Here is a 24,206-nt window from a genome sequence, read left to right as displayed (position 1 = left end):
GACAAAGACAGAGGCCTTGGCTCTTCTCTGCCCCTCCAGCTGTATCATCCTGGCCTGACACCTGTCAGGAAGGCCCAGTGGCAGAGGTGTAGGCACCACCTATTCCTTAGATGAGCCCCAAGGCCTTCCAAAGCCCCTATTCCCAATGTAACCAGCTGCCCCAACTCCCCAGATCCCAAAGAAAGTTGTCAATGCAGCTCAGGATGAGAGCTGGCCACCATCCTCCCACCCATCCCCCTAGCCCATGGACAGGTTTCTGGGGACTCAGGCATTCAGAAAACAACCCATGGTGTTCCAAGAAGATGCAGCTAATGGCCTGTCCGTAACCCTGCCTGTCCCCTAATCTTTGGACTGAGGAAGGGGACCTCAGCCAGCAGAGGCAGGGTCACTTGGGTCCAAGAGGCAGTCACACCCGCAGACACATACAGTTGTTGAGGAAGAGTAGCACCGCGAAGCCAAGCGTGGCCGTGGCCAGGAGGATCAAGCAGACGTTACACGGGATCATGAAATACCGCACCAGGACGGAGACCCCGTGCCGCTGCCGGCGGTCCCGCTCCAGCAGCAGTGGAGGCATGACCCAGGCTCCTCAGCCCCCACTCTTGAGGTGTGGGGCTTCTCACGGGGTGCCCTTGGGCCTCTTCCGTGCCACTCTCTCCATTCTTGGACCCCTGGGGCAGTTGACAGCCGCTCTATTCTCAAAGCTCAGCTCCAGTCACAGCCAGGGAGTGGGAAGCACCAGCCCCCTCCACAGCCCTTGAGGCTCATAATGGGTGTGCAGAATTCTCCTGGAGCAGAATCCCAAAATTGGACTCGGAGGGAGGCGGAGGAACAACCAAGGGCCAGCACCACCCCTGCTGTCCACACCGGTCAGGGCCTGGGCCAGAGGCTCTGGCAGCTCTCGGCCGGGCTCCAGCTGTGCTCAGTCTTCCCAGAGCCAGCCTCGGTAGTCCCACAGCCCCGGATCCTGCCGGCCCGGCAGCCTGGGAGAGGCTGGTCCGAGAGGGACTAGCGGTGATCGGCCCTTCGCCCAGGACTCAGCTAGGCGCGGGGCGGCGGGTCCCAGCTGCTCAGTCCCCGGCAGAGGCGGGAGCGGCGACGGCAGCGAGCGGGAGGAGCGAGCGCGCGTCCGGAGAGAAGAAAGAGCCGGCTGCCGAGGGCCGCGCCCGCTCCCCGCGCCCAGGCCGGGGCTGAGGCGGTGAGTGAGGGGCGAGGGGCGCCGCTGAGCGAGGGCGGGGAGCACAGACAAAGGAAGACGCCTCCGGGGACCCCAGCGTCCGCGGGGAGTCGCGGCTTGCGCCGCAAGAAGGATGGGGCGGATGAGGACTGGAAGGCGGCGGCACAAAAGGGAACGCATGGGCTGGGGGTGCTGGGGGGCGGCTGTGGGGACCGGAGCTGGAAGGGAGCAGGGTCCGGGGAGGGCGCAGAGGTGGGGCGCTGAGGCTATGGAGGGTGCAGGGTCGGGCTGGGGAGCCGGGGGTCGGGGTGGGAGATGAAAGGGAGCGGAGGCTGGAGCTGGAGACACAGGTGTGGGGGTGGGGTGGGGGGGTTGCAGAGAGGGTGCGAGTAGGTGGGCGAGAGTGGGGCGGGACAGGGACGGGTTCCCTCCCGCTCCCAACCGGTTGGGCTGTCTTGTGCGTGTGAGTGACGGCGCGGCGGAGTGTCTGTCTGAGTCCCCGCAGCGGGGCTCGGCCTGCACCAAAGACCCGATTCTGGGCTGCAGGCTGCGTGTCACCGCGGGTGCGTGTTAATGTCTCTGCTTCTGCTGGCCCCACCCTGGTACTGTGGGGGTAGCATCTCCAAGTACATATACACAGGTGGGAATTGGGCTGGGTTCAATTCAGAGGGTGGGCCACCCCACCCTAGGAACTGACATCAGCACCTCAAATTGAACTGACATCAGCACCTCAAATTATCCCCGCACTCCCAACTTGAGTCCGCAAGGAAAGAGGATCATGCAAATGAGTCCCATGTAAATAAGCGTTATGCAAATAGCCGGGGCTCCAAGCCCGGTCCCAGGCCCGGAGCGCCCCCCAGAGGCAGTCCGGGAAAGTCGGGACCGTGACGTCACAGCGGGCCAGGGCGCGCAGCCCACCTGGCACTCGCGTCCTCCCCACCACGTGTCCAGTCGCCTCACGATCACGTCCCTGGAGTTCTCCCACACACACCCCGCTCACTCCCTCCTCGTCAGGTGGGGTCTTCACACCCCCCAACCATCCTCGGCTGGGACAACCACCTGCCAGCTAGCTCTCAGTTCTGTCAGGTCCATCTCCTTGGACTCCTTTCCGTCCCACGGCCCGGCACACTGCTGCCAAACCCCAGCGGGGTCAGCCCACCCTGTCCGGATCCCCCATCACCCACGGCAGAGAAGCCCTGGAACCTAGGGTTCTACTGAAACTTGCAGGAAAAGCCAATACACAAAGAGCGACAATGCACCCAGAGCAGCAATCAGTCAGGCTACTTGGAGACCCTGCCCTTGGCTGTCCTCACTCTCTCCTCAGAGGGGCCTCCCACCCTCTCACCTCACCCTGGCACTGCCCACACCACACTGATACTGGCGGTGCCCCAGACTGGGAGCACCCAGGGCAGGGTCTGACTTTTTATCTCCTCCAGGCAGGGCTTGGCCCAGAGCCCAGAACATGGTGTGGTGAGTTCAGGCAGTGACACATTTCCCGTTTACTTTTCACTGCAGCCCCCCTAGGACTGCAATCTGATCCCTTGATTTGGGGAGGGGTCCACAGTCAGTGCTACGAGTTAAACCATGGACTTGCCCACTGAACACATGCCTGTACAGGAGCCCTATTTGCTGCTGCCACTGCAGCTGTGGAGCATCATGGGTGGGCCATGGGAGGGAACCAGAATGTGGGAGGGGTAAGGCCTGGGATGGGGGGGCGGGAGCGGGGAAGCCTCCCCCAGGCAGAGATCCTGGAATCTGCCCGCAAATGGGCTGGCCTTAGATGCTCCCATGGTGGTGGTGCTGGGTGCCCTGTCGGGCTTGGCCTGGGGTAAAGGCAACCACATGCAGCCTGGTCCCTTTCAGCTCCAGTCTGAGCCCCTACAGGGGTTGGATGCCTTCAGAGACACAAAGGGCCATTGAGGCCTCAGATCCAGTCGAGGGGGAGGGGGGCTCAGGCTACTCCGGCTATTTTGGGATCTCCAGACTCAAAGTCATTCAGCCTTGACCGGCCCACGCAGGCTAGGTCCCGGGAAGAGAGGATAAACCAAGCCAAGAATCAGACCCTCTCCAGGCTTAAACACAGCAACATGCTACTGCTCACGTGTACACACACACTCCATGTTCCAGGTCTCCCATATGCGGACATACGTACAACCACTCACTCAAGTCTGCACAGGCACTGTGCAGTCACACACACACCTGTGTGCATACACACTGCACACCTTCATGCAATGCAAAATTTGCCCCTCATCCACACAGCACACATCGGGTGTACCCCCACATACACGCGTGTGGTTGGGCCCCTCCAGACGCTTCCCTTGCCCTGCGAGGAAGACCGGGAACGAAGTCCACAGAGAATATGAAGTCCCACCTACTGGCCTCCCTCTGATCCCTTTCGCTCCGTAGGGGAGGGGCCGGCGCGCTCCAAAAGGATGGGGTGGGAGTGGGGTGGCACCGCCCTCCCGGCAGCAGACACACTCTAGGCATGCGCACACACCTTTGCTGTGGGGACCTCCACCAGTCTCCACTCCTGGGCCCTCGAGGGTACCCCGCTAGTGTGTAAAGTGTATCCAACAGTCGAGTGCCAGGCGGCCTCCAGCCACAGGTGTCTGGCCGCCCTGGCGGGGGAGGGGAAGAGGATGGGGCAGGGCGGCCCCCTCCCCCAGCCTCCTAGAGTCGGGTCTCAGGGCCATCCCCTCCCCCTCGGCCTCAGCAGACAATGGGCGTTTCACAGCGGGACGTCGCTGTTGGACTGGGGCCAACAGCTGGGAAGGAGGCGGCGTGCAGCCCGGCCCCGATCGCCCCCTCAGGTGAGGCTAAGGCCGGGAGGGGCCCACTTGAGTCCGCGGGCTGTATGCCCACCCACGAGCCCCGGGCAGGGCCCACACTGCTGGTTAGCCCGCGCTGTCGGGAGGTGGCATTAAGTGAGAGCTTGTGGAAGAATTGGGGCTGGGTCGCAGGGCAGCGGCCGCTGACCCCGGCACCCCTCCTCCTTCATTACTCAGCATTCATCCTGCCCGGCCCCGGCCAAACTCCTCCGGGGGTGGGCTCAGTGCAGGAGGCAGGTGCCGAGTCGGGTGAGCTCTTTGCCCCTGGAAGGTTACCCTGTAGCAGAGATTGCCCTAGATCACAGCATCTACGTGGGGGATGACTGTACAGAGACCCGAAGGATGGGGTCGAGGGATTTGCACATCCAGGCAGAGCCAACTACAGAGGCCCAGTAAAAACAAGCTCAGGAGACTGCACGAGACCAGAAGCCAGCCTGGTGAGGTCTCAGGGAAACAAGGGCCAAGGCCAGACCCGCAGGCCTGGGGAACCCAGGGCCGGGACGCCTGCCAAGACAGGCTTCAGCCACCAGGGGGCGCCAGCCGAACAGAGGAGGGGGTAGTAGACACCTGGAGAAAAGGTAGAGCCCACCAGGCTCCTCCATCCATGGGATTCTCCAGGCAAGGGTACTGGAATGGGTTGCCATTTCCTTCTCCAGGGGATCTTCCCGACCCAGGGATCTAACCCAGGACTGCCACATTGTAGGCAGATACGTCTGAGCCACCAGGGAAATCAAAGGTAGGGCAGCTGTCCCCAACCTTTTTGGTACCAGAGACCAGTTTTGTGGAAGACAGTTTTTCCACGAATTTGGAGTTGGGTGGGGAGAGGCTTGGGGATGATTCAGACGCATTACGTTCATTATGCCGCCACTGATCTCACAGGAGGCAAAGCTCAGCTGGTAATGCCAAAATGGGGAGCAGCTGTAAACACAGATGAAATTTCGCTTGTTCACCAGCACTCCGACCCCTCACCTCTTGCTGTGTGGTCTGAATCCTAACAGGCCACTGACCAGTAGCGGTCCATGGCCTCGGGGTTGGGGACCCCTGAGGTAGGGGATGGGGTGGAGCTAGCTGATCCATACCTTCTGTCCCTCCCCTCTAGGACAGCCCCAAATCCATCTCTTTCGGCCAGGTCCTGCCCATGTCTAGGAGGAAACAGAAAGCTGGAGGAGCCAGGGTGGTACCCAGGTGTGGTCAGTGCCGGTGAGTCAGGAGACCCTGTATTCCTGCTGAGGGCCATGGCCAGGCCAAGAGAGATGCACAGTCCAGCACAAAGGTCTGAGTTGGGGGGCGGTGCTTCTTGGAGGTATTGACCAGCTGGATGTCAAGATGAAGAGGAGTGGCAGACAGACACCTATTGGTGAAGGAGGAAACAGACAGACCAGGCTCCATCTTGAAAGCAGGACTCCATCTTGGGCCGAACTGTGGACTCTGAGCTATATGCCCAGTATCTATGGAAACGACACACCAACTGGAAAACCAGACCCCCCGGATGGAAGAGTCCCAGGGCTCGTTCCTAGACTCTCTGTTACCTAAAATACCCTAATTATCTGTGTAACCAAATAAAATCATAAATTCTATTATGCTTATTGGGGTATGCCACAGGGCTATTGATAATTGTCCACTGTTAACTACCTAGGCTTAAGGCATATGAATCAAGGGTTAACTTTGATTGTTTCTTTCTTTTCCTTTGTTCAGACTAGTTTCAGGGAATTTGAGGAGGTGGGTTTGGGCACATACACTTAGGGTATATAGTGAAGTCGCTCAGTCGTGTCTGACTCTTTGCGACCCTATGGACTGTAGCCTACCAGGATCCTCCCTCCATGGGATTCTCCAGGCAAGAGTACTGGAGTGGGTTGCCATTTCCTTCTCCAGGGGATCTTCCCGACCCAGGATATATAAGGTTTTCAGAAAAACTGGTCGGGGTCCTTGGCTAAGAGGAGACTCTGCCTTGGGCCTGCTGGTGTAATAAACTGCACTCCACTATCTGCATTGTCGTTCTGAGTGAGTTTGTTTCCCAGAACGTGTGGCTACAACATTTGGTGCGTTGGCCGGGAAACTCCTCACTTTGAGGAGACAAGTCCCATTTGGGACTACTCTGAGGCCTTGTGGCTCAAATCTTCTAGAGGGGGGAAGGCACCTCGCCCTTCTGGAAGGATTCTGCTTCTCAATGCCCGGACCTTTCATGTTAGCAGGTAGTGGATGGCAGCAGGGGAACTGAGTGCTCAGGTGAGGAGGAACCCACCCAGCAAGGTGGAAGAGGGGGCCTGATCACCGCCCTGGGAGGGACTAGAAGGGGCACAGACCCACAGGAGCCTGGAATAGGCAGGTGGCAACGATTGCTTGGTACACAGGTTGACGAGTGTGTTAGGGCTTAGGAAGGAAACTTGTGAAGGTCATTTAGGAGGTGGTGTCCATGCCATCTTGGGGAAAATTATTACCAAGCAATTGCCAGGGGATTTTTAGGAGAAGAAACTTGGTTTCTGTGTGCTCGTATTCTGCCCTCCCCAAGGAGATGTCCCATCTGCTATGAAATTCTTGACCCCCTCGGAATTCTCAGGATAGGAGGGGGATACATAAGTGAGTACGAATTGGCTTTTCCAGAGATGGCCTGGGACATGGGATATTTAACCCATCTGTATTTTCATCCGCACCTGATCAAGCCCACCAAGGCAGAATGGACTTTAAAAGTTAAGGGAGAAACAATCTTGGATCACGTGGTGTTCTGGTTTGGTTGTGCTGACCGGCAGGTGAAGACACGCCAATCCCCCTTCTCCCTCTGGGATCTGGCAGGTAAGGCTCTTCTCACCCCAATTAGGAAGGTGGCAGAATGGCAATTTAAGTGTCATTGAGTGGAAATATCAGAAGTACATAGGGTACTGAGAACTTCGTAGACAGAACGAAAGGAAAAGTAGAAGGTCCGAGAAGGTAAGCAAGATGAGGGGAAGTGAATCTAAGGCAACTGTATTGGAGTGCATGATTAAAAATTTAAAGAAGGGATTTGGAGGAGACTGGCCACCTCATGCAAAGAGTTGACTCACTGGAAAAGACTCTGATGCTGGGAGGGACTGGGGGCAGGAGGAGAAGGGGATGACAGAGGATGAGATGGCTGGATGGCATCACCAACTTGATGGAGGTGAGTCTGAGTGAACTCCAGGAGTTGGTGATGGACAGGGAGGCCTGGCATGCTGCAATTCATGGGGTCGCAAAGAGTTGGACACGACTGAGCAACTGAACTGAACTGAACGGGGTGAAGATGAAGCCTAACCGCCTCCACATACTCTGTGAGGTCGAATGGCCCCCTATGGGAGTAGGATGGCCACCAGAGAACACCATGAACTTAAAAATAGTGGAAGCCGTCTATACAGTAATCACAGGAGAGCCTGGACACCTGGATCAATATCCATATATTGACTCATGGCTAGGGTTAGCTCAAGACCCTCCTACTTGGACAAGGTTCTATATCCAGAAGGGAAAGGGGAAAATATTAATGGCACAAAAATTGACTGATGATAAAAAAGGAAATTTTACAGGATTTGGACGGAAATGACCTGACCCCTCCCCCATACTGGATAATGACACGCCTGCCTCCCAGTGCTCCACCAGGACCGGAGGCCACCTTACTGCCCCATCCAGGGCCAGGTGAAGTTCCTGCAGCAGCCACTGCTCTTCCACCAGCTCTCCCGGAGTTCGTAGAGCTGCCGTTTCGGCAGGCTCCAATCCCAGCAATGGAGACCTCTGGTCAATGTCCCCAGAATTCCACCTCAGCTGGACCTCCTAGATTGTATCCACCTCTCCCGGTGAGTACTGATGGGAAGGGGGACAAAACACAGCAATTAGAGGCTGCACTCCACCAAGGAACAGGGGGAAAGAACCCCACTACAGATGCCCCTTAGAAAGCTACAACAGCCTCCAGTTCAGGACACATGGGGCACTACCATCAGCCCCTGTAGCCTATTATTACTAGCCATTTTCCTCTACGAATATATTAAACTGGCAGAGACACGCTCCACCGTACTCCGGGGAGCACAAGCCGTGATTAGGCTATTGGAGACTATTTTTCGAACCCACCGCCCTACATAGGATGACATAATCCAACTACTAGTCTCCCTTTTCAGCACTGAGGAAAGACACAGGATCCTAACTGAGGCCAGAAAATGGTTAAGAAAAATAGCACCTGCTGCTGCTGCTACTGCTGCTAAGTCGCTTCAGTCGTGTCCAACTCTGTGCGACCCCAGAGACGGCAGCCCACCAGGCTCCCCCGTCCCTGGGATTCTCCAGGCAAGAACACTGGAGTGGGTTGCCATTTCCTTCTCCAATGCATGAAAGTGAAAAGTGAAAGTGAAGTCGCTCAGTCGTGTCCGACTCTTAGCGACCCCATGGACTGTAGCCCACCAGGCTCCTCCGTCCATGGGATTTTCCAGGCAAGAGTACTGGAGTGGGGTGCCATTGCCTTCTCCAAAATGGCACCTGAGGGTACCGCAAACCCGCAGCGGTGGGCAGAACTAGCCACCCCGGATGAGAGGCCCAATTGGGACTGTAACACAGAGGAAGGGAGGGGCCACCTGGAGAGTTATCGGGTGGCTATTTTACAAGGTCTCAAGAGGGGGGCCCGAAAAGCTATAAGTATTACAAAACCCTCTGAAGTGATTCAAAGGGAAAGCGAATCACCCTGAGTTCTGCGAAAGACTATGCGAGGCCTATAGACTTTATACGCCAATAGACCCAGCCAGAGGCTGCTGGGTCTCAGATGGTGATAAATGCAGCCTTGTGTCTCTAGCCTACCCTGAAAATGTCAGATGGGGGGACACCAAGTGACTCATGAGTTTTTATACATCCCTGAATGCCCAGTACCTTTGTTAGGAAGAGACTTGCTGTCTAAATTGGGGGAACAAGTCACTGTCTCCCCAAGAAAGACCCACTGTTCGAGTGGGCTTAACCACCTATTTACTCTTCCTCTCAGTAACCCCTCAAGATGAAGGGAGATTGCACGATCTCCCAGAAGGGAAACCGGACAGGCTCAATGGTCAAGAGAGAGAGTTAACTCAACAATTCCCTGAGGTCTGGGCAGAAGACAACCCCCCCAGGCTTGCAAAACAAGTCCCAGTGGTAATAAAACTCAAACCCAGTACAGTTACATCAGCACCCGCCTTGGGCCTGCCAGACCTTGCTAAGCCATTTACTCTTTACATGACTGAAAAGGACAAGGTGGCTATAGGAGTGTTGTCCCAGACTATGGGGACATGGGACAGACCTGTGACTTACCTCTAATCAGCTGGACAGTGTTGCTACTGGGTGGCTGGGATGATTATGGGCAGTTGCTGCAGTTGCCTTACTGGTCCAGGATGCAACCAAGCTGACTTTGGGCCAAGATTTGTTTGTAAAAGTCCCACATGAGGTCAACACTCTCCTGCAAGGGGACCTCCATAAATGGCTGTCAACATCCCAGATTACTCAGTACCAGGGACTGTTATGTGAGAACCCCCATGTTACTACTGAGCCTTGTCAGGCCCTGAATCTGGCTACTCTCCTTCCTGTGGGAGAAGGTGGGCCCTCACATGATCGCAAGGAAATATGCCAGCAGACCTGACTTGAGAGACCAGCCAATCCCGGACCCAGATTCGGTCGTGTACACCAATAGCACCAGCCTGGTGAAACAAGGACAATGACTGTCAGGATATGCAGTGGTCACAGAAGAAACCATTGTTGAGGCTCCCTCTCTGCCATCACACTGCTCCATTCAACAGGCTGAACTATATGCTCTAATCCAGGCCCTCCAGCTGTCAAAAGGTAAGAAGACAAACCTTGACACAGACTCCAGGTATGCTTTTGCCACACTACAGGGCTCTGTATAAGGAGAGAGGCCTTTGACAGCTAGTGAAAAAGATAAAAAATAAGGAAGAAATTAAGACCCTATTAGATGCTGCCTGGGAACCAGAAAGGATTGCAGTCATACACTGCTGAGAACGTCAAAAAGAGGATACTCCCCGGGCTCAGGGAACAGACTGGCAGATAAGACCGCTAAACAAGCAGCCAAGGGCTTGGGGGTGACAAGTGAAGCCCCTGTTAAAGCTTTCATATTGGCGGAGCTACCTGAGCTAACACTAGACTCTCCAAAATACACTGAAGCTCAAAACCAACTAGCCAAAGCAGAAGGGGCCATCAAGACTGAAAAGGGATAGTGGGAATTGCCAAGTGGCAAATTATGGGTACCAGAGGAGCTGGCACCCACTCTGGTAAGCCAAACACACCAAGCGACCCATCTATGCCATGATAAACTGGAAGAGATAATTTGAAACTATTTCTTTGTTCCCCTCCTCTCTTCCCCATGCAGGACAAAATCTCAGAACTGCACTGCCTGCTTACAGGCCAATGCTGCCTGTTGGCACAGACAGAAACCTGCAGGAATTCAGGTAAAAGGCACGCTGCCCTTTGAACACCTGGAAGTGGACTTCCCTGAAATGAAACCTCACGGACACTACCATTACCTGCTGGTCACAGTATGTACGTTCTCAGGATGGGTAGAAGCTTTTCCTACCCTCACTGAAAGAGCATCAAAAGTAGCCCGGTGCCTGCTTAGGGAGATAGTTCCCAGATTTGGATTTCCTACCAGCATTGGATCGGACAATGGCCCGGCTTTTGTAGCTGTTTTAGTATAACCAAGTAAGCAAAACTTTAAACATCAAGTGGAAATTACATACAGCATATAGGCCCCAGAGTTCTGGGATGGTGGAAGGAACCAGCCGGACACTTAAAGAGACACTCTCCAAGTGGATCTTGGAGACTGACGGTTCCTGGGTGGACTTGTTTCTGACGGGTCTGCTCAGACTCAGGATGACCCCACAGTCCCATGGCTCGTCTCTGTACAAAATTGTGTATGGGAGGCCCCCTCCCATAATAAAACAGGTGTCAACAAATTTGCCTCAGGTAAGGGGAGATGAGATTTCACAGCAGATGGAACAACTGGGTAAGGTAATAAATCAGGTAACTAAGTTTGTACAAGAAAAGGTGCCGTTCCCCCTTGGGGAACAGATTCACGAATTTGTGCCCAGGGATCGGGTGTGGTCAAGGACTGGAAACACAACTCCTTGGCCCCACACTGGAAGGGTCCATATGCTGTTGTTCTAACCAGCCCTACTGCAGTTAAAGTTGCAGGTGTCACTCCCTGGATCCTCCACATGAGGCTGAAGAGAGCATACCATGCAGACCCGGAGGACGCCGAGTGGACTGCGCAGAGGGACCCCTCTGATCCCCATGAAACCAAGATCATCTTAAAGAAGAAACAGAGATGAAGTTCTACAATCAACTGCTGCTACAAGGACTTGCTGCTATCATCTTGAGATTGACCACAGTTTCAGTACAAAGAGGGACCTGTGCTATAATTAAAGTTGAATGTTGTGTGTATATTCCTGATTTATCTGGCTATAGATCAGCTACCCTAGATGACATGAAAGGTCAGGTAAAAGTTATGTCTGATACATCTTCCTTTTTGGACTTCGGTCCTATGTTGGGTGAAGGGTGATTGGTGGAAAACTATATTTACCATTGTTATAGTTGCCTTCATAGTTCTGCTTTGTGGACCCTTTATTTTACAATGTATTATGAACTCTGTAACCCAAAGGTTGATGTCGTTCTCCCAAACTGGAGGTCGGAGAGTCAGGGTGCAATAAATCCCTATGAATGATGCTCATACTATGAGTTAAGAGCATGAAGAGGAGGGATGAAGGAGGGAACAGACAGAACAGGCTCCATCTTGAAAGCAGGACTCCATCTTGGGCCAGACTGTGGACTTTGAGCTATATGCCCAGTATCTATGGAAACGACACACCAACTGGAAAACCAGACCCCTCCGGATGGAAGAGCCCCAGGGCTCGTTCCTAGACTCTCTGTTACCTAAAGAATACCCTAATTATCTGTGTAACCGCATAGAATCATAAATTCTATTATGCTTATTGGGGTATGATCACAGGCCTATTAATAATGGTCCACTGTTAACTACCTAGGCTTAAGGCATATGAATCACAGGTTAACTTTGACTGTATCTTTCTTTTCCTCTGTTCAGACTAGTTTCAGGGAATTTGGGGAGGTGGGTTTGGGCACGTACACTTAGGGTATATAAGGTTTTCAGAAAAACTGGTCGGGGTCCTTGGCTAAGAGGAGACTCTGCCTTGGGCCCGCCGGTGTAATAAACTGCACTCCGTTATCTGCATTGTGCTTCTGAGTGAGTGTGTTTCCCAGAACGCGTGGCTACAACATTGGAACCAAGAGAAGCTGGGAACAAAGGGACAGAAAGACCGACCAGACAGGAGAGAGCCGCGTGGGTAGCTGCAGCAGCCCTTCTAGTGGTCCTGTGAGGGCCTGCTGCTAGGTCCTGCATGGACGGGTGGGTGAGGAAGGAACTGATGGCTGGATTCACGAGTGGACTCTAGCAAGCTTCACTTCCCCCCCTCTAGGAACAGGGGTGGACATACATCCTTTCCCCACTTGTGGGTCAGGACAGGCCATAATCTGGCCCAGATGTTGTGCCTTTATTTCTCCCCAATGTACATAGAAATCATGTACCTGTTGCCAGAGGGACAGGTGCCTCAGGGAGCCACAACAGGTTGCCTGCTTCTGGGCCTGGTATGCAGAGGGGGCAGTGCAGAGGAAGTTGCTAAGAGGAGAGGTAGGGAGCTTCAGGCCCACCTCACATCAAAGGCAGACCCACCTCTCCTGACCTGCCCTGCTCCCTAACTTAGCCAGACACAGGGTCCAGCAGGCGTGAGGGGACAGGGAACCCAAGTGACCCCAGGGACTCTTCCTGTTCAATGCAGCCCTTCCATCTCTGGCATTGAGAAACCCAGCGGCAGAGCCCACAGGAGGAGGGGCCCAGCTCTCTGCCGGGGATGGGGTGGTGGGAGGGGAGCACAGCTGGACACTGGGGCAGCAGGCAGGAGACGGCACCCACTGAGGGCCCACAGCCCTGTTCCCAGAACTCTGGGACACAAGCCAAGGTTGCCGGCTACCATCCCATTGGCAGAGCATCTGCAGGGTCCCCTCCCCAGGCTGAGGCCTGCGATACAAGGGTGGCAGGAACCACAGGCCACCAGCTGGAGTTTCAACCAGAACTGTTGTGTGGTGGTTGGTACACCTGAGGTTGCAGGCACACGTGCATACAAATGTACACACACACACATGTGCAGGCCACACAGCTGGAAACAGCCGGCTGCCTGTGAGGAAAGAGAGCTTGCCCCTCCCATGCCTCAGTGGGAGGGGAGGTGGGAGGGACCATCTTCCCCTTCCCAGGTCCAGCTGTAAGCAGCCCCTAGCAGGGGGCCTTCCTCAGAGGAAGTTCTCAGGATCTGCTCTGGAGGGAGAGGCCCCTTTGAGGGGAGCTTCCGTCCCCATTGGAAGCTCCACCAGAGGCCAGGTCACCCCTCCCCGGTTCCCAGCCACAGCCTAGAATAGGGCCCAGATCCCTCCTGAGCCCCCTGTAGCCTATGGGGACACAGTACTCTCTGATGAGCTGGGTCAATCTCATCAGGGTAGCTGTCACTAACTCTCATTTCTGAGATCCCTTTTTCTCTTTGTGAGAGGTGGGCGCTTCCTGGGACTCTGGAGTGTTAAGTGCTATTGGGGCTACTTCAGGGATTGTGCCTGCAGCCCCCAGCTTGCTGGGCTGGGCCTCAGGGGCCTGTGTGGGGAGCCACAGTTCCCCTATCCCAATGCTGAGGGGGTTGCTGGGGCCAGCAGAGCAGTTCAGGCCTCTGGGCTGGGAGGGAGGGCAGCTGGCCTGGGCCTTCTGGTGAAGGCAAAGGACTTGGGGGGCAGGGGCAGGAGAGAGGTCAATTTCAGCAGCTGTCTTCCACCCCACTGTGGTGATGGGGTGGGGGCAGGTTTTGATTCTCAGGGGATTGGGGGATTAACCCTTTAAGAAGGAAGCAAAACAGGCTGGAGGAGGCTGTGCAGGGCAAGCAACAGTTGGCTAGATCTACAACCCTAAAGTCTGGGCTCATGCCCCTGCTAACCTTACCTGGGGCAGCCCCATCCCACCCTCTGCACTCTCCCTACCTCAGTCTGAAAGGATTGGTGGGGCAGGGGGCTAGAGCCCCAGATCCAGACCAGCTAGCCCTGACCAGGCGATCCAGTTCTTCCCAGCACCCCAGAGAGGCTGCGAGCACCTCCATGGCTCTGCCTTCCTTCCACAGGCAGGCCCCACTGGAATCTACTCTGTCCAGAGCCCTGGGGAAGGCAGGTACAGACAGCAGGGGAGAGGACAGTTTCAAAACAACTTTTTTTTTTTTCCATTTCCAATCTGCTGAGGAGTATGGAGGCGGGGGCTCTTCTCTGGGTGGGGAGCAGGGTGATGGGGTGGGGTCTGGAAAAAGTCAGGAGCTGTTTCCACCAGCTCAGGCCTGCGGGAAAGGAGCGCACTGCCTTGAAGTAATGGATCCAATGCCCTTTGATTTCAGCAGCAACCCCCTCCCCACCCCCCACCACGCCCCAAGCTCCTGGGGCCGCCCCAGTGAGGGTATCAGCCAGCCCGCTGTGGTCCCACAAGCCCATGCTCTCGGAGACTTCCTACCGGGGACCCTAGGTGAGAGAGGACAGTGCAGGAGCAGGCCACGCTCCACCTGAGCAGATGCCCCGCCCCCAGTGGCTGGAAGGAAGGAGAAAGCCCAGGCGCGCAGCCTCCAGCCTGGGCCTGCCCCAGCTCCAAGGACCTGCCTGGGGGAGGGGCTGAGGACGGCACTGGGGCGGGTCTGGAGGGGGTGGGGTGAGAACTTACGTCTGGAAGAGGGAAACAGGGACAGGAAGAAGCCACCTCCCCCCTCGGCAGGGAGGAATGTGGGGGAGTAGGGCGGGCTCAGGACTTGGGGGTACAGAAGCTAAATGCCAGACAGCAGAGGGAGCCAGCTCTGGCCCTGAGGAAACCAGCCCTGGAACCTGCCCTGGGCTCCTACCTGCCCCGCTTTGCTCTGCGGAGCCAGTCCCTGTCTGGGGGTGTCTGTGTCCACATCCGGCTCCCAGGCCACAGGGCCTGCACCAAGGCCAAGGCCGGCGGCCCGGGACCCAGCATCTCTCTAGCCTGAGATATAGCCTAGGACTACCTTCCCCAAAGGCCCAAGACTGGCGTGAAGGCCCAAAGGCTAGCGTGGCAGGGAGGAAGGGAGGGTGCTCACTGGAATCAGGCAGGCCAGTCTAGGCTGTGGCCGCCAGGACCCCCGGCTTCAGGACTGGGCAGGACTGGGCTGGACTAATGCCAGACTCTCCGACCCTGTTCCTGTGCCAGGCCCGGAGAGGGCAGACAACACTTCCTTTCTCTGCTCTTGGCTCGGAGTTCGGGAGGGAAAGGCCTGGGGAAGGACCCCAAGCCTGCATCCCTCCTAGGGAATTCAGGGGGGCCCAAGGACCAGTCTTTATTAGGTGGGGGAGAGGAGGGTGGTGGGAGTGTACAAGTGTACAAGTCCAGACCAGGGTATAGTGGCCAAAGGCTGGAGGAGATGCCCGCTCAGCTGCCAGCCTGGGCAGCTCATGATGCGTGGGCAGCTGGCACTGGAAGAGGCCAGGCCACTTCCCTGACAAAGCAGGGCGCGAGGGTCTCCTTCCTTCCTGGAGCAAACCCGCAGTCTCCTTCACCCACAAGTGGTGCAGAGGGAGGGACACATACCTGTCTCAGTTATGCTCGGAATGTGGCTCCCCAGGCAGAGGATTGGGGAGGAGCTTCCTGGGGACTGGAGGTTGGGGAAGGGGCCCAGAGCCAGGAAGACCCTGCAGGCCCTAAGGGAGAAACTGAGGAAGGCGAGCCCAGTGGAGCTGGGGACCAGGTATGCCTCCCAGCAACAGGTACCCCTGCAGGAAGCAGGGTCCAGGTGGGGATGAGGTGGGGGCATCTAGGGGGGTGGGCCTCCAGGATGTGTCCCCTGACCTTGGCTCCTGTGGGCCTTTTAGGGGCAGGGGACATTTGTGATAGAGACACAGGTCTTGGGGTGACCTCCACAATCAGTAGCTTCACAGCCTTCACTCTGGGCCCTGAGGGACGGGGGCAGCTATGGGGCCCCAAGGAAGAGAAAAGGGTCAGGGTCAGATGAGAGGTCATTGTAGCTCAAGCTCGGCCCATCCCTAACCCTAACCCCCATGCTAAGGTGAGGCTTGGCTCCCTGGAGAGCCTGGGGTGGGGTCAGAGGTCTTTATCTCTTACAGAATGGGAGGCAGGCCCTTCTCCTGCCTGCTCCCTGCTGTGGGAGGTGGGAAGAGGGCTGTGTCTTCCTCAAGCCTGGCACCAACTCCTGGGAGCCTTGTCCTTCAGGCTTTGGGGATCCTTAGAGGGAGGCACCCCATCTAATCTACCCTCTCCCTGGCCCCCTGCCCCTTATGGCACTGCTTTCCTTCCAAAGAAGGGATCCGTGTCACTGGCTCAAAACTTCCAGGGCTCCCCAGAGCCTTACAGTGGACCCCAAGCTTCTCATTTTGGGTCCCTCCCTCCCTGGGGGCCTCCCCTCCACCACCATGCCCACACTGGCCCAGCTGGAGCTGGGGGCCTAGACTGGTCCCTATCCGGGGTAGCCAGCAGACAGCAGATGAAGTCTCACTGGGGGCTCTCTCTGCAGACCCTCCTTTCCAGGGGTCCTGTGCCCAGGCTGACATATCCAGAGCCAGGGCCTGGCCTGGGTAGAATAGGACCTGGCAAGATGGCAGACCCTCTTCTGCCTAGGGTGGCCCCCCTGCCACATGCCCTCTGACCCCACAGACCCTCGAACTAGACCCTTCCAGCTATGGAGTTAATGACTTGTCTTCTTGATCTTGCAGAAACAGATTTTCTGCAGCCTGACCCCTCTTCCCACCTCTCCTTAGTCTCCAACTCATCCTCCAAAACTGGGGATCACACCCTACAACCTGCCTCCTCTCCATGCCACTCTCCCATATTTCCCCTAGAGTAAAGCTTCCAAAGCACAGTCAGGGTCTCCAGTCCTCACCTGGTGGGAGGGCTATGCTGGGACCCCTCAGCTATGCTAGTGCTGGGAAGGGACCAGGGACACAGCCCTGCTGGCATCTCTGTGCGATGTTGCATCAGGACCATAGATGCAATCCCAGGAGCAAATGACTGCAGGCCGAGCAGGATGCTACAGGGCTCTCCACTTCAGGTTCCACACCCCGCCACACACACACACAGTCTGCCCCAGGCCAGATGAGTCCACCATCCAGGATCCCACAAAAGCAAGCCAGCACCACAGGAGTTAAGTTGGGTAGAAGATGGAACTTCCCTACCGGCCAACAGAGCAAGTCACAGGGACAGGGTCGCCTTCCCAGGACAGGAAGTCAGGGACCCTTCCTGCTGCCCTGGGAGGAAGCGATCTCTCCACCTCCTCCCATACATCCCTCCCCAGGCAGCCATGAGGGGACAGACAGGATGTGAGGGCGACAGGCAGTTCCTACTTCTCCCTGCTACATTCCTCAGCCAAGGATCTCAGCCCCCAACTGGGATTCTCCTGGGGTGAAGGGGATGGGTGAGCCATCATGTGAGGGAGGGTTGCTCTTGAGCCATTCAGAATAGACACATGGGGACAGCAGACAAGGAAAGATGCTCCACCTCTGTCAGGAGATCCCACAACCCCTCAAACTCCTAGAAGCAGCTCACTCCACATAACTGTCCCTTCCCAGAAATGGCAGGCCTCTGGGAACACATAACAGGGTAGCCTCACCTCCAGCACAATCTTTAAGCCCCACCCCAAAGGCTCAACATCTGGGCCCCGTCTAGACATGTGTTCGGGCTTCTGCAGAACACAAACAACTGGTGTTCGTTCACCTGGTTCCAGCCTCTTTCCTAGAACAGGGAACTCCAGGAAGGGGCGTGCAGAGCTGGGGAGGCGGAGGGAAGAATGGGAGGCCTATCCCTTTGCAGGTCTGAGACTCCAAGATGACAGATAGTGGCAACACTAGGGCCAGGGTGGGGAGTGCTGCTTATGTTAAGAGTCTGGAGCTGAGGTGGCCAGGAAACCAGGGAGCCAGGACCCAGAAAAGGAGGTCGGACCACAAGATGCCATGTGCCCTAGCCTAGGACAAGCTCCCTTCTGCCCCCAAGGCACCTGCTCTGCTCGGCCCCACACACACCTTCCACACAGTGCTCGACCTCCTCCAGGTTCCGCAGGGTGATGCGCATGAGGCTGGAGTTTAGCATCAGCTCATTCTTGTGGGCGGGCCACAGGTATGGCGGGGCAGGGTTCACAAAGAAGATCCTGGTGTCTCCAGTGGACACCTGGTTGTCACAGATGAGGGGGTCTCCGAAGCCGCCAATCACCACTTTGTTGCCTCCGTCCAGCAGGCTTTCCTGGGCCACCACATCTTTGCCCTTCAGGTACCGCCAGACCCGAACCTAGGGTGGACATGAGGGGGTGTTCAATTGTCGGCGGTTCTCTTCTAACTGGGTGGAGCGGGGGAGATGGCCACAGAGGCCAGAGGCAGACACCAGACTGGTGCCTGGACTTTTCCTTCTTTTCCCACCTCATTTGCTCAGGCCAGATGTCCGGAGTATACCCAAACCCTGGGCAGATATGTGGAGTCAGTGCCCCAACCCCCCAGGAGGAAGCTGCAGGGAAGCACACACACATGACAGACACCACTGCCCTTGTTATACTCCAGGATACCTGGCCTGAGAACACACCCCTTCCCTCAAGAAGCAGCTCCCTAACCCTCAGGTTTAGATGACCCCAGCCACCCCAATTCTAAATGTCACACCTCACAGCCTTCCACACCTTACTCTCCCTGTCAACCCACCCAGTACTTGGGCCCACCTCTGGAAAGAGTCAGGAGCAACTAACATGGATGATGAAGTTTCAAGGTGACGGGCTCTGAGCTCAAGGCTCCTGTCCAGCTTGGCTCCATGCAGCCCTGTGGGTGGGCTAAGACACGGTCCAGCCAGGAGGTGAAAGACCCCTCCTCCTGCAAGGCTCCTACAGTGAGTGCTGCCAAGGCAGCCTGTGAACCACAAAATCAAGTTTGGGCAGCACAGGGCAGCCCCACCCTCCACACTCTGCTCTTGGGGCCCTGAGGGCACCTGCTCAGACAAACCAAGCCCTGGGGTGCCCACAGACTACTGGCAGTGGGGGCAGGAGGGCCACAGGCACTGCAGGCAGAATGAGCTGCCCTAAAGGAATAGGCCCATGGGGACTGCCCGGGAATGCTGTCCCTGAGAAAAGACACCCCTTTCTTCAGGATCTATGGGGGCCAGGACTTCTGGAAAGAGGAGTGAAAGACAACAGTGGCCCGTCCACCTGGCCGCCCCTGCTGGGAGCCTTGGGTCTGCAAAATCTACAGGGACTCCCTCCACCCTCCAGTGGCCCAGGGATGGTGGGGCTGCCAGCTCTTCCCCCGCCCCCCATGCCTAGATACAGAGTAGGCTCTGGAAGGCCAATAACCAGCAGGGGAGGGCTGGGCGGCTTTCATCGCCTCCCCCCACCCCAGCCACACCCAGGAGCAGCGGGGAGGAAGTCGGGAAAATCCTGCAGGGACTTGGCAAAGTGCCCTGGCTGTGGTGGAGGGGAGGGGGCCTGGCGGGGGATCCCAGCTGTAGTCAGCACAGGCCAGTCTGAAAGGAGCTGCCACCCCTCCCCATCTCCAAGGAAGAGGAATGATCCGATTTCTGGTCAGGGAGGTGGTTTTAGGGGCCAGAGAGGGGCAGGGGCCTGGGTCCCTTCAGTCCTCCCTAGGAACAGATTGTGGGAAAAAAACCACCAGACCTACCCCGGGAGCTCCCAGATTCAACTGAAGGAGAAGCCAGGCAAGGCCCCTCTCCCTAAGGCCAGGGGAGATACAGCTCTCCCAGGAGCGGATGGGGCACCTGCCCTGCACCCCCCGCACTTGAGGCTCAGCAACGGCCCCGCCCACTTCTCTGCTCTGGCCCCACACCCATTACTGCAGCAAGCCCCACCAGGACCCCCGCGGTTGGGAGATTAGGTGTGCACCCCTCCTCTCTCTCCGGACCACCCATTCTCACCTCTGCGGAGAGGGCGACAGCACTGACCACAGGCCAAATCACCACCTCCATCCCAAGCAGAAAGCGTCACCTCCCCTCGTCCCCTTTCCTTTGGCCGGTGGGGAGGGGGCGCGGTAGCCGAACATTCTCCGGGGGGCGGGGCGCACTTGTTTCCAGTAAGGGAGTGGGTTTGGGGTGAAGGAGCAGACACCATCGGGTCTCCAGGGCCCGGGCACCGCGAGCGGGACTGCAGCGGCACCGCAGGAACTTTCCCTCCGGCGCTCGCGAGTTTTCTCAGACCCGCACCCGCCCCCCCCCCTCCCACCGGGGGTCGGCGGTCGCCAAGGGAGCAGGAGCCGGAGCTGGTGCTGCGGAACGTCTGGGGCTCGTTCCCACGGCCCGGGGCGGGGGTCTCAGCGCGCGGCCGGCATCGCGACGGGAAGACCTCCGGGCTAGGGGTCCGGGATCGCGGGGGAAGGGCCCCCAACCAGGGCTTCTAGAAGGGTCTGAAGGGGCTCAGGGTCCCGGGGGTCCCCAGGGGGCCCACCTTGCACGAGTATGTGTGCTGCACCGGGTCCACGTTGAGGATCTCCTCCACGGTGCCGGTGAGCACCACGTTCGCCTCCTCCTCGCGCCGCTCCAGCGCGCGTTCCGGGCACGTCCCGTCGGCGCTGGGCAGGGCGCGCACGGCCACCACCAGGAGCAGCAGCAAAGGCTGCAGCAGGGCCCGGCTGAACGGCCGAGAGCTGGCCATGGCGCGGGCAGAGGACGGCGGAAGGCGGCCGGAGCAAGCGCACGGACCGGGCCGCGCCGGGGACTGGACTGGACAGGACGGGACGCAGCTCGGGGGAGGCGGCGGGAGCGCGGGCGGTGCGGGGGCGGGCCTTGGGGCAGCACCACCCCCTTCCAGCCCCCACCCCCCACCCCCCCGGCCCGCCCGCCCCCGGCCCTCCCGGCGCCCTGCGACCCGCGGCAGCCGCGAACAAAGCGCCGGGAAAGCGGCGCCGGGCGGAGGCCTGGCTGGGGGAGGGAGGGGGCCGGTCTAGGTTTGGCCAAGGTGGGTGGTGGGCCTGGCCAGGCCGAGGGGCGGGGTTGGGGCGGGCTCGAGGGTGCTCTCCCTGCTGTGGCGCACTCCCACGGACGCCCCTCCCCCGTTCGCGCGGACGTTCCACCCCCCCGCCCCCCCGCCAGGAAATGCGGCTGAAATCGGGTTAATGCATAATCTGGAGACGACGTGACGGGACTTCCAAGGGGCTCCAGGCTGCGCCAGGGCTGGGGCGGCGGGGGCTCCCTGGCCGCAGGAAGGGGCTGCCAGATCCGAGGCCCTGCCGCCCCTCGCGCCCTAAAGGGCTGCGCCCCTCCCCCGGCGAGAGGAACCTGACGGGGGACCCTAGCCCCTCACAGGAACTGGGGACGGAAGCTCGGCCGCCCGGGACCACCGGCCACCGGGGACCAATGCGGGCTGGGAGCTGCGGCGATTGGTCGCAGCGAAGCGCAGCCCCGCCCACCTCGCGATCCCGGGTCGGCTCCCGGCCCTCTGCAGGGCGGCGGGCTCCCCCTGTTGACTGAGGTGGGAATAGCAGCAGCGATGGACGGCCAGCCACGCCCCCTTCCCAGCTCCCCCAAGGCTCTTCTCCAACCATTCCCGCTACTTCTCCAACCATTCCCGCTGGGTCCACGGGGTAAACTGAGATCCAGAGTGTGCAAATTAGAGCCCGACTTAGCTGTAGATGGTGGGAATGGGAGGAGAGGAGATCCCTTCTGTTCCTCCAGGGCTGAGTCTGCTGCACACCCCCTCATCCAAGCCAACCACAGATCTCTGAGCCAGAGGCCATGAAGGGTGAGCAGCCCAGAGGCATCTTGGAGAAGGACCCTACCTCGCCCAGACCCTGCTGAGGGGATTCAAGAAAGGAGGGTGTCACCGAGAGGGCGTGCTCACACTTGTTAAGTTACAGTATGACAAAGAGGTGAGGGTGGGGGCCCAGGAAATGAGGCTAGAGCCAGGAGTCCCCCTACACACACACACACACACACACACCTGCGTGTCTACATAAGTGTCACAGGCAAGCCAGACCTGGGGGTCCCGCAGCTCAGATGCAAACTCCCACAGATCAGAAAGAAGGGGTCTGGGTCTCCAGCCAAATGCCCCTGAAGAGTCTGAAAGCTGAGATCTGAGTGTCCCCAGAGTCATGGACTTTGGCCCAAGAGGTATAGGTTCTGTGTCCCCCTCCCTGCCCACCGCATTCTGTCCAAGGCTGACTCACTTGGGAAACTGGCACAGAAAGAAGCATCTAGTGTGGAAGCAGGTGTAGTTTGTTCCCCTCCCATCCATGTGAACAACAGGAACCCCCATCCTGGGTGCCCCCTCACCTGCTGGCTATGGCCCTTCCATGATGTGAACTCTGAAGGAGCAGCTCACCCTAATGGTGATGTGTGTGCCCAAGGCCCAGTCCCCAATTCCCTCCAGACCAATGAAGGCTGGACAGTGTATTCTGATGGGTCCTGGAGGCCCTCAGCCTCCAGCTGGTGTGGGGGAACCTCCCTTACAACTGGCCAAGGCAGGCCCTAGGGACTCAGCCCCTCACCACTTCCAGGGACACTCACTGTGTGGCCTTTGGGACCCAGCCAGGCCTTTTCCCTCCCTCTGCTATCTGCTGACCCAGCTGTGAAGGTGGAGACCAGTTGTGCAGGGCTGACTGAGGCTCAACCGGAAGACAGGAATGGGCTTCAACAGACCTGCCTCTTTTTATTTCTCTAGAAGTTAATTTCCCAAAGAGGTGGGGACACATCGTCAGTTTCTCCAGAGGGTCACCATTTTGATCCCACAGGGTTTGTCCCTTAACTTGGCCACCCTAGCCTGGTGACCACCCAGTGACCCTGAGTCCCCTCACCCACTCCCTCCTCCACCCTTCCCCCAATCTCACCAGAAGGGTGCCGAATGGAGGGCTGATGACATGGGGTGCTGGCCAGGGTGGAATGAACACTTCACATTTGGCTTTGCTACAACTTTATTCACTGCGCTGCATGGGGAGCCCTCCCTAAGGCCCTCCTGGCCCTTCCCTACCCACCCCGCAGACGTAGATTCATGAACACGGTGCACCCCTTCATGAGGCCGTATTCCTCCAGCGGGTGCTCATCATCCATGGGCCTCCCTTCAAAAGACAGCCAGAACTGGTCCGCTTGTACACGCTCCTTTTGGCACACCTGCTGCTTGAGCTCAGCCACAGTCTGCTTCAGCTGGACCTCATAGGGGCTGCTGCGACCCTTGTCGTTCCTCACCAGGATGGAGATGCAGTTCTGCACCACCAGCAGGACGGTGCTGCCAGCTCTCAGGCCCTGGAGGACAAGGGGCACCCCTTCCTGCAGCACCTCCCTGCTGTCAAGGTGGGCCAGGCGCTGCTGGAAAGCAGGCACATTGATCTTCTGGGCGATGAACTGCTTCAGCTCGGATACCGTCATGGAGTCCCTCAGAGGCACCAGGATCTCCTGGCCCCCTAGCATCTTCACCGTCAGGTCCCCGCCCTGTGGGCATCACACAGATTCAGAAGTCCTGGGACTACTGCACGTGTAGCACTGGCAGTGGGACGAGTGTCAGACCCCGGGGATGCAGCTCCCTCCTCTCCACCCTTCCCACCCACGGAGATGGGGACCCCAGGCACTGGAGAGTGCAAGGGAGCAGAAGAGCTACTACCCACAATCTTCATGTCAACTCTCCAATAAAATACCCCCCTGCCCTGTGCTGATCCCAAGGGATCTCAGAGTTGGCGGCTGGGCAGAAGCCACCTTTCAGGACCCAGACCCTGATTTTAGAAAGAGCCCTGTCCCTCCCCTCACACTTAGGGAACCGGATGCTTTGAGTAGCTCTACCTGCCTGTGCATAGTAGGCATTCTTCCCCTGGGAGATGCCACCAGGCAGGGGAATACAGAGCCCCACCTGTCAAACCCGCCTCACCACTCACCATGGCCGTGGGTTCTGGTGCCAGGCTGTCTGCAGACACTGGTTGGCTGCGGCTGCCTCTCTGCTCTCGGCTCTCTCCAGCCCTGGCAGCTCAGCCCTTTAATAGCCTGAGCAAACCACGTCAGAGTTACATAGGCTAATTCAGCTTCAGTTTCGGTTTCCTTTTCCCAGGACAGCCCCAGAGTGAGAAACAGAAACAAAACAATGCCGATGACGATGACCCGAGGAACTGAGGTGGGCTGGGCAGGGGGGCTTTCCACCTGACCAGCTGGATCTGGGACTGTGATAGCACTCCCA

The 24,206-nt window shown here is 57.8% G+C and overlaps 3 protein-coding genes across 5 annotated transcripts in view; 1 reads left to right on the top strand and 2 right to left on the bottom strand.

Annotated features, from left to right (window-relative positions):
- AGRN (agrin) overlaps positions 1-20,845 on the bottom strand; it is a 39,356-nt gene extending 18,511 nt beyond the window's left edge. The window contains exons 1-2 of one of the 3 annotated variants that reach the window (XM_086342499.1): positions 20,499-20,845; positions 18,091-18,352 (exon numbers count right to left, since the gene is read on the bottom strand). In XM_086342499.1, the coding sequence (XP_086198625.1) occupies positions 18,091-18,352; positions 20,499-20,705 (469 nt within the window). In that variant the 5' untranslated portion in view covers positions 20,706-20,845. The remainder of the gene's footprint in view (positions 1-18,090; positions 18,353-20,498) is intronic. The other 2 variants (XM_086342500.1, XM_086342498.1) reach the window with 2 other exon arrangements.
- Positions 573-12,208, top strand: LOC147356453 (uncharacterized). Its single transcript, XM_086345854.1, has 7 exons — positions 573-604; positions 779-866; positions 948-1,195; positions 3,891-3,984; positions 4,659-4,738; positions 5,102-5,202; positions 11,143-12,208. Exons 1-7 carry the CDS (start codon positions 573-575, stop codon positions 11,289-11,291), a joined length of 792 nt encoding a protein of 263 aa, XP_086201980.1. The 3' UTR covers positions 11,292-12,208.
- Positions 20,846-22,941: 2,096 nt separating the features above from the next.
- ISG15 (ISG15 ubiquitin like modifier) lies at positions 22,942-23,984 on the bottom strand. Its single transcript, XM_086343918.1, has 2 exons — positions 23,911-23,984; positions 22,942-23,473 (listed from the first exon to the last, which is right to left on the bottom strand). The coding sequence occupies exons 1-2, from the start codon at positions 23,911-23,913 to the stop codon at positions 23,012-23,014; spliced, it is 465 nt and encodes a 154-aa protein (XP_086200044.1). The 5' UTR covers positions 23,914-23,984; the 3' UTR covers positions 22,942-23,011.
- Positions 23,985-24,206: the final 222 nt, after the last annotated feature.

Source organism: Bos grunniens, chromosome 16, assembly GCF_055505025.1.
Source record: "Bos grunniens cultivar Pamir isolate PY7600 chromosome 16, Bosgru_T2T1.0, whole genome shotgun sequence".
In the NCBI taxonomy this organism is placed as follows: domain Eukaryota; kingdom Metazoa; phylum Chordata; class Mammalia; order Artiodactyla; family Bovidae; genus Bos; species Bos grunniens.
The sequence above is the reverse complement of the archived record's forward strand: the minus strand, read 5'-3'. Positions and strand labels throughout refer to the sequence as shown.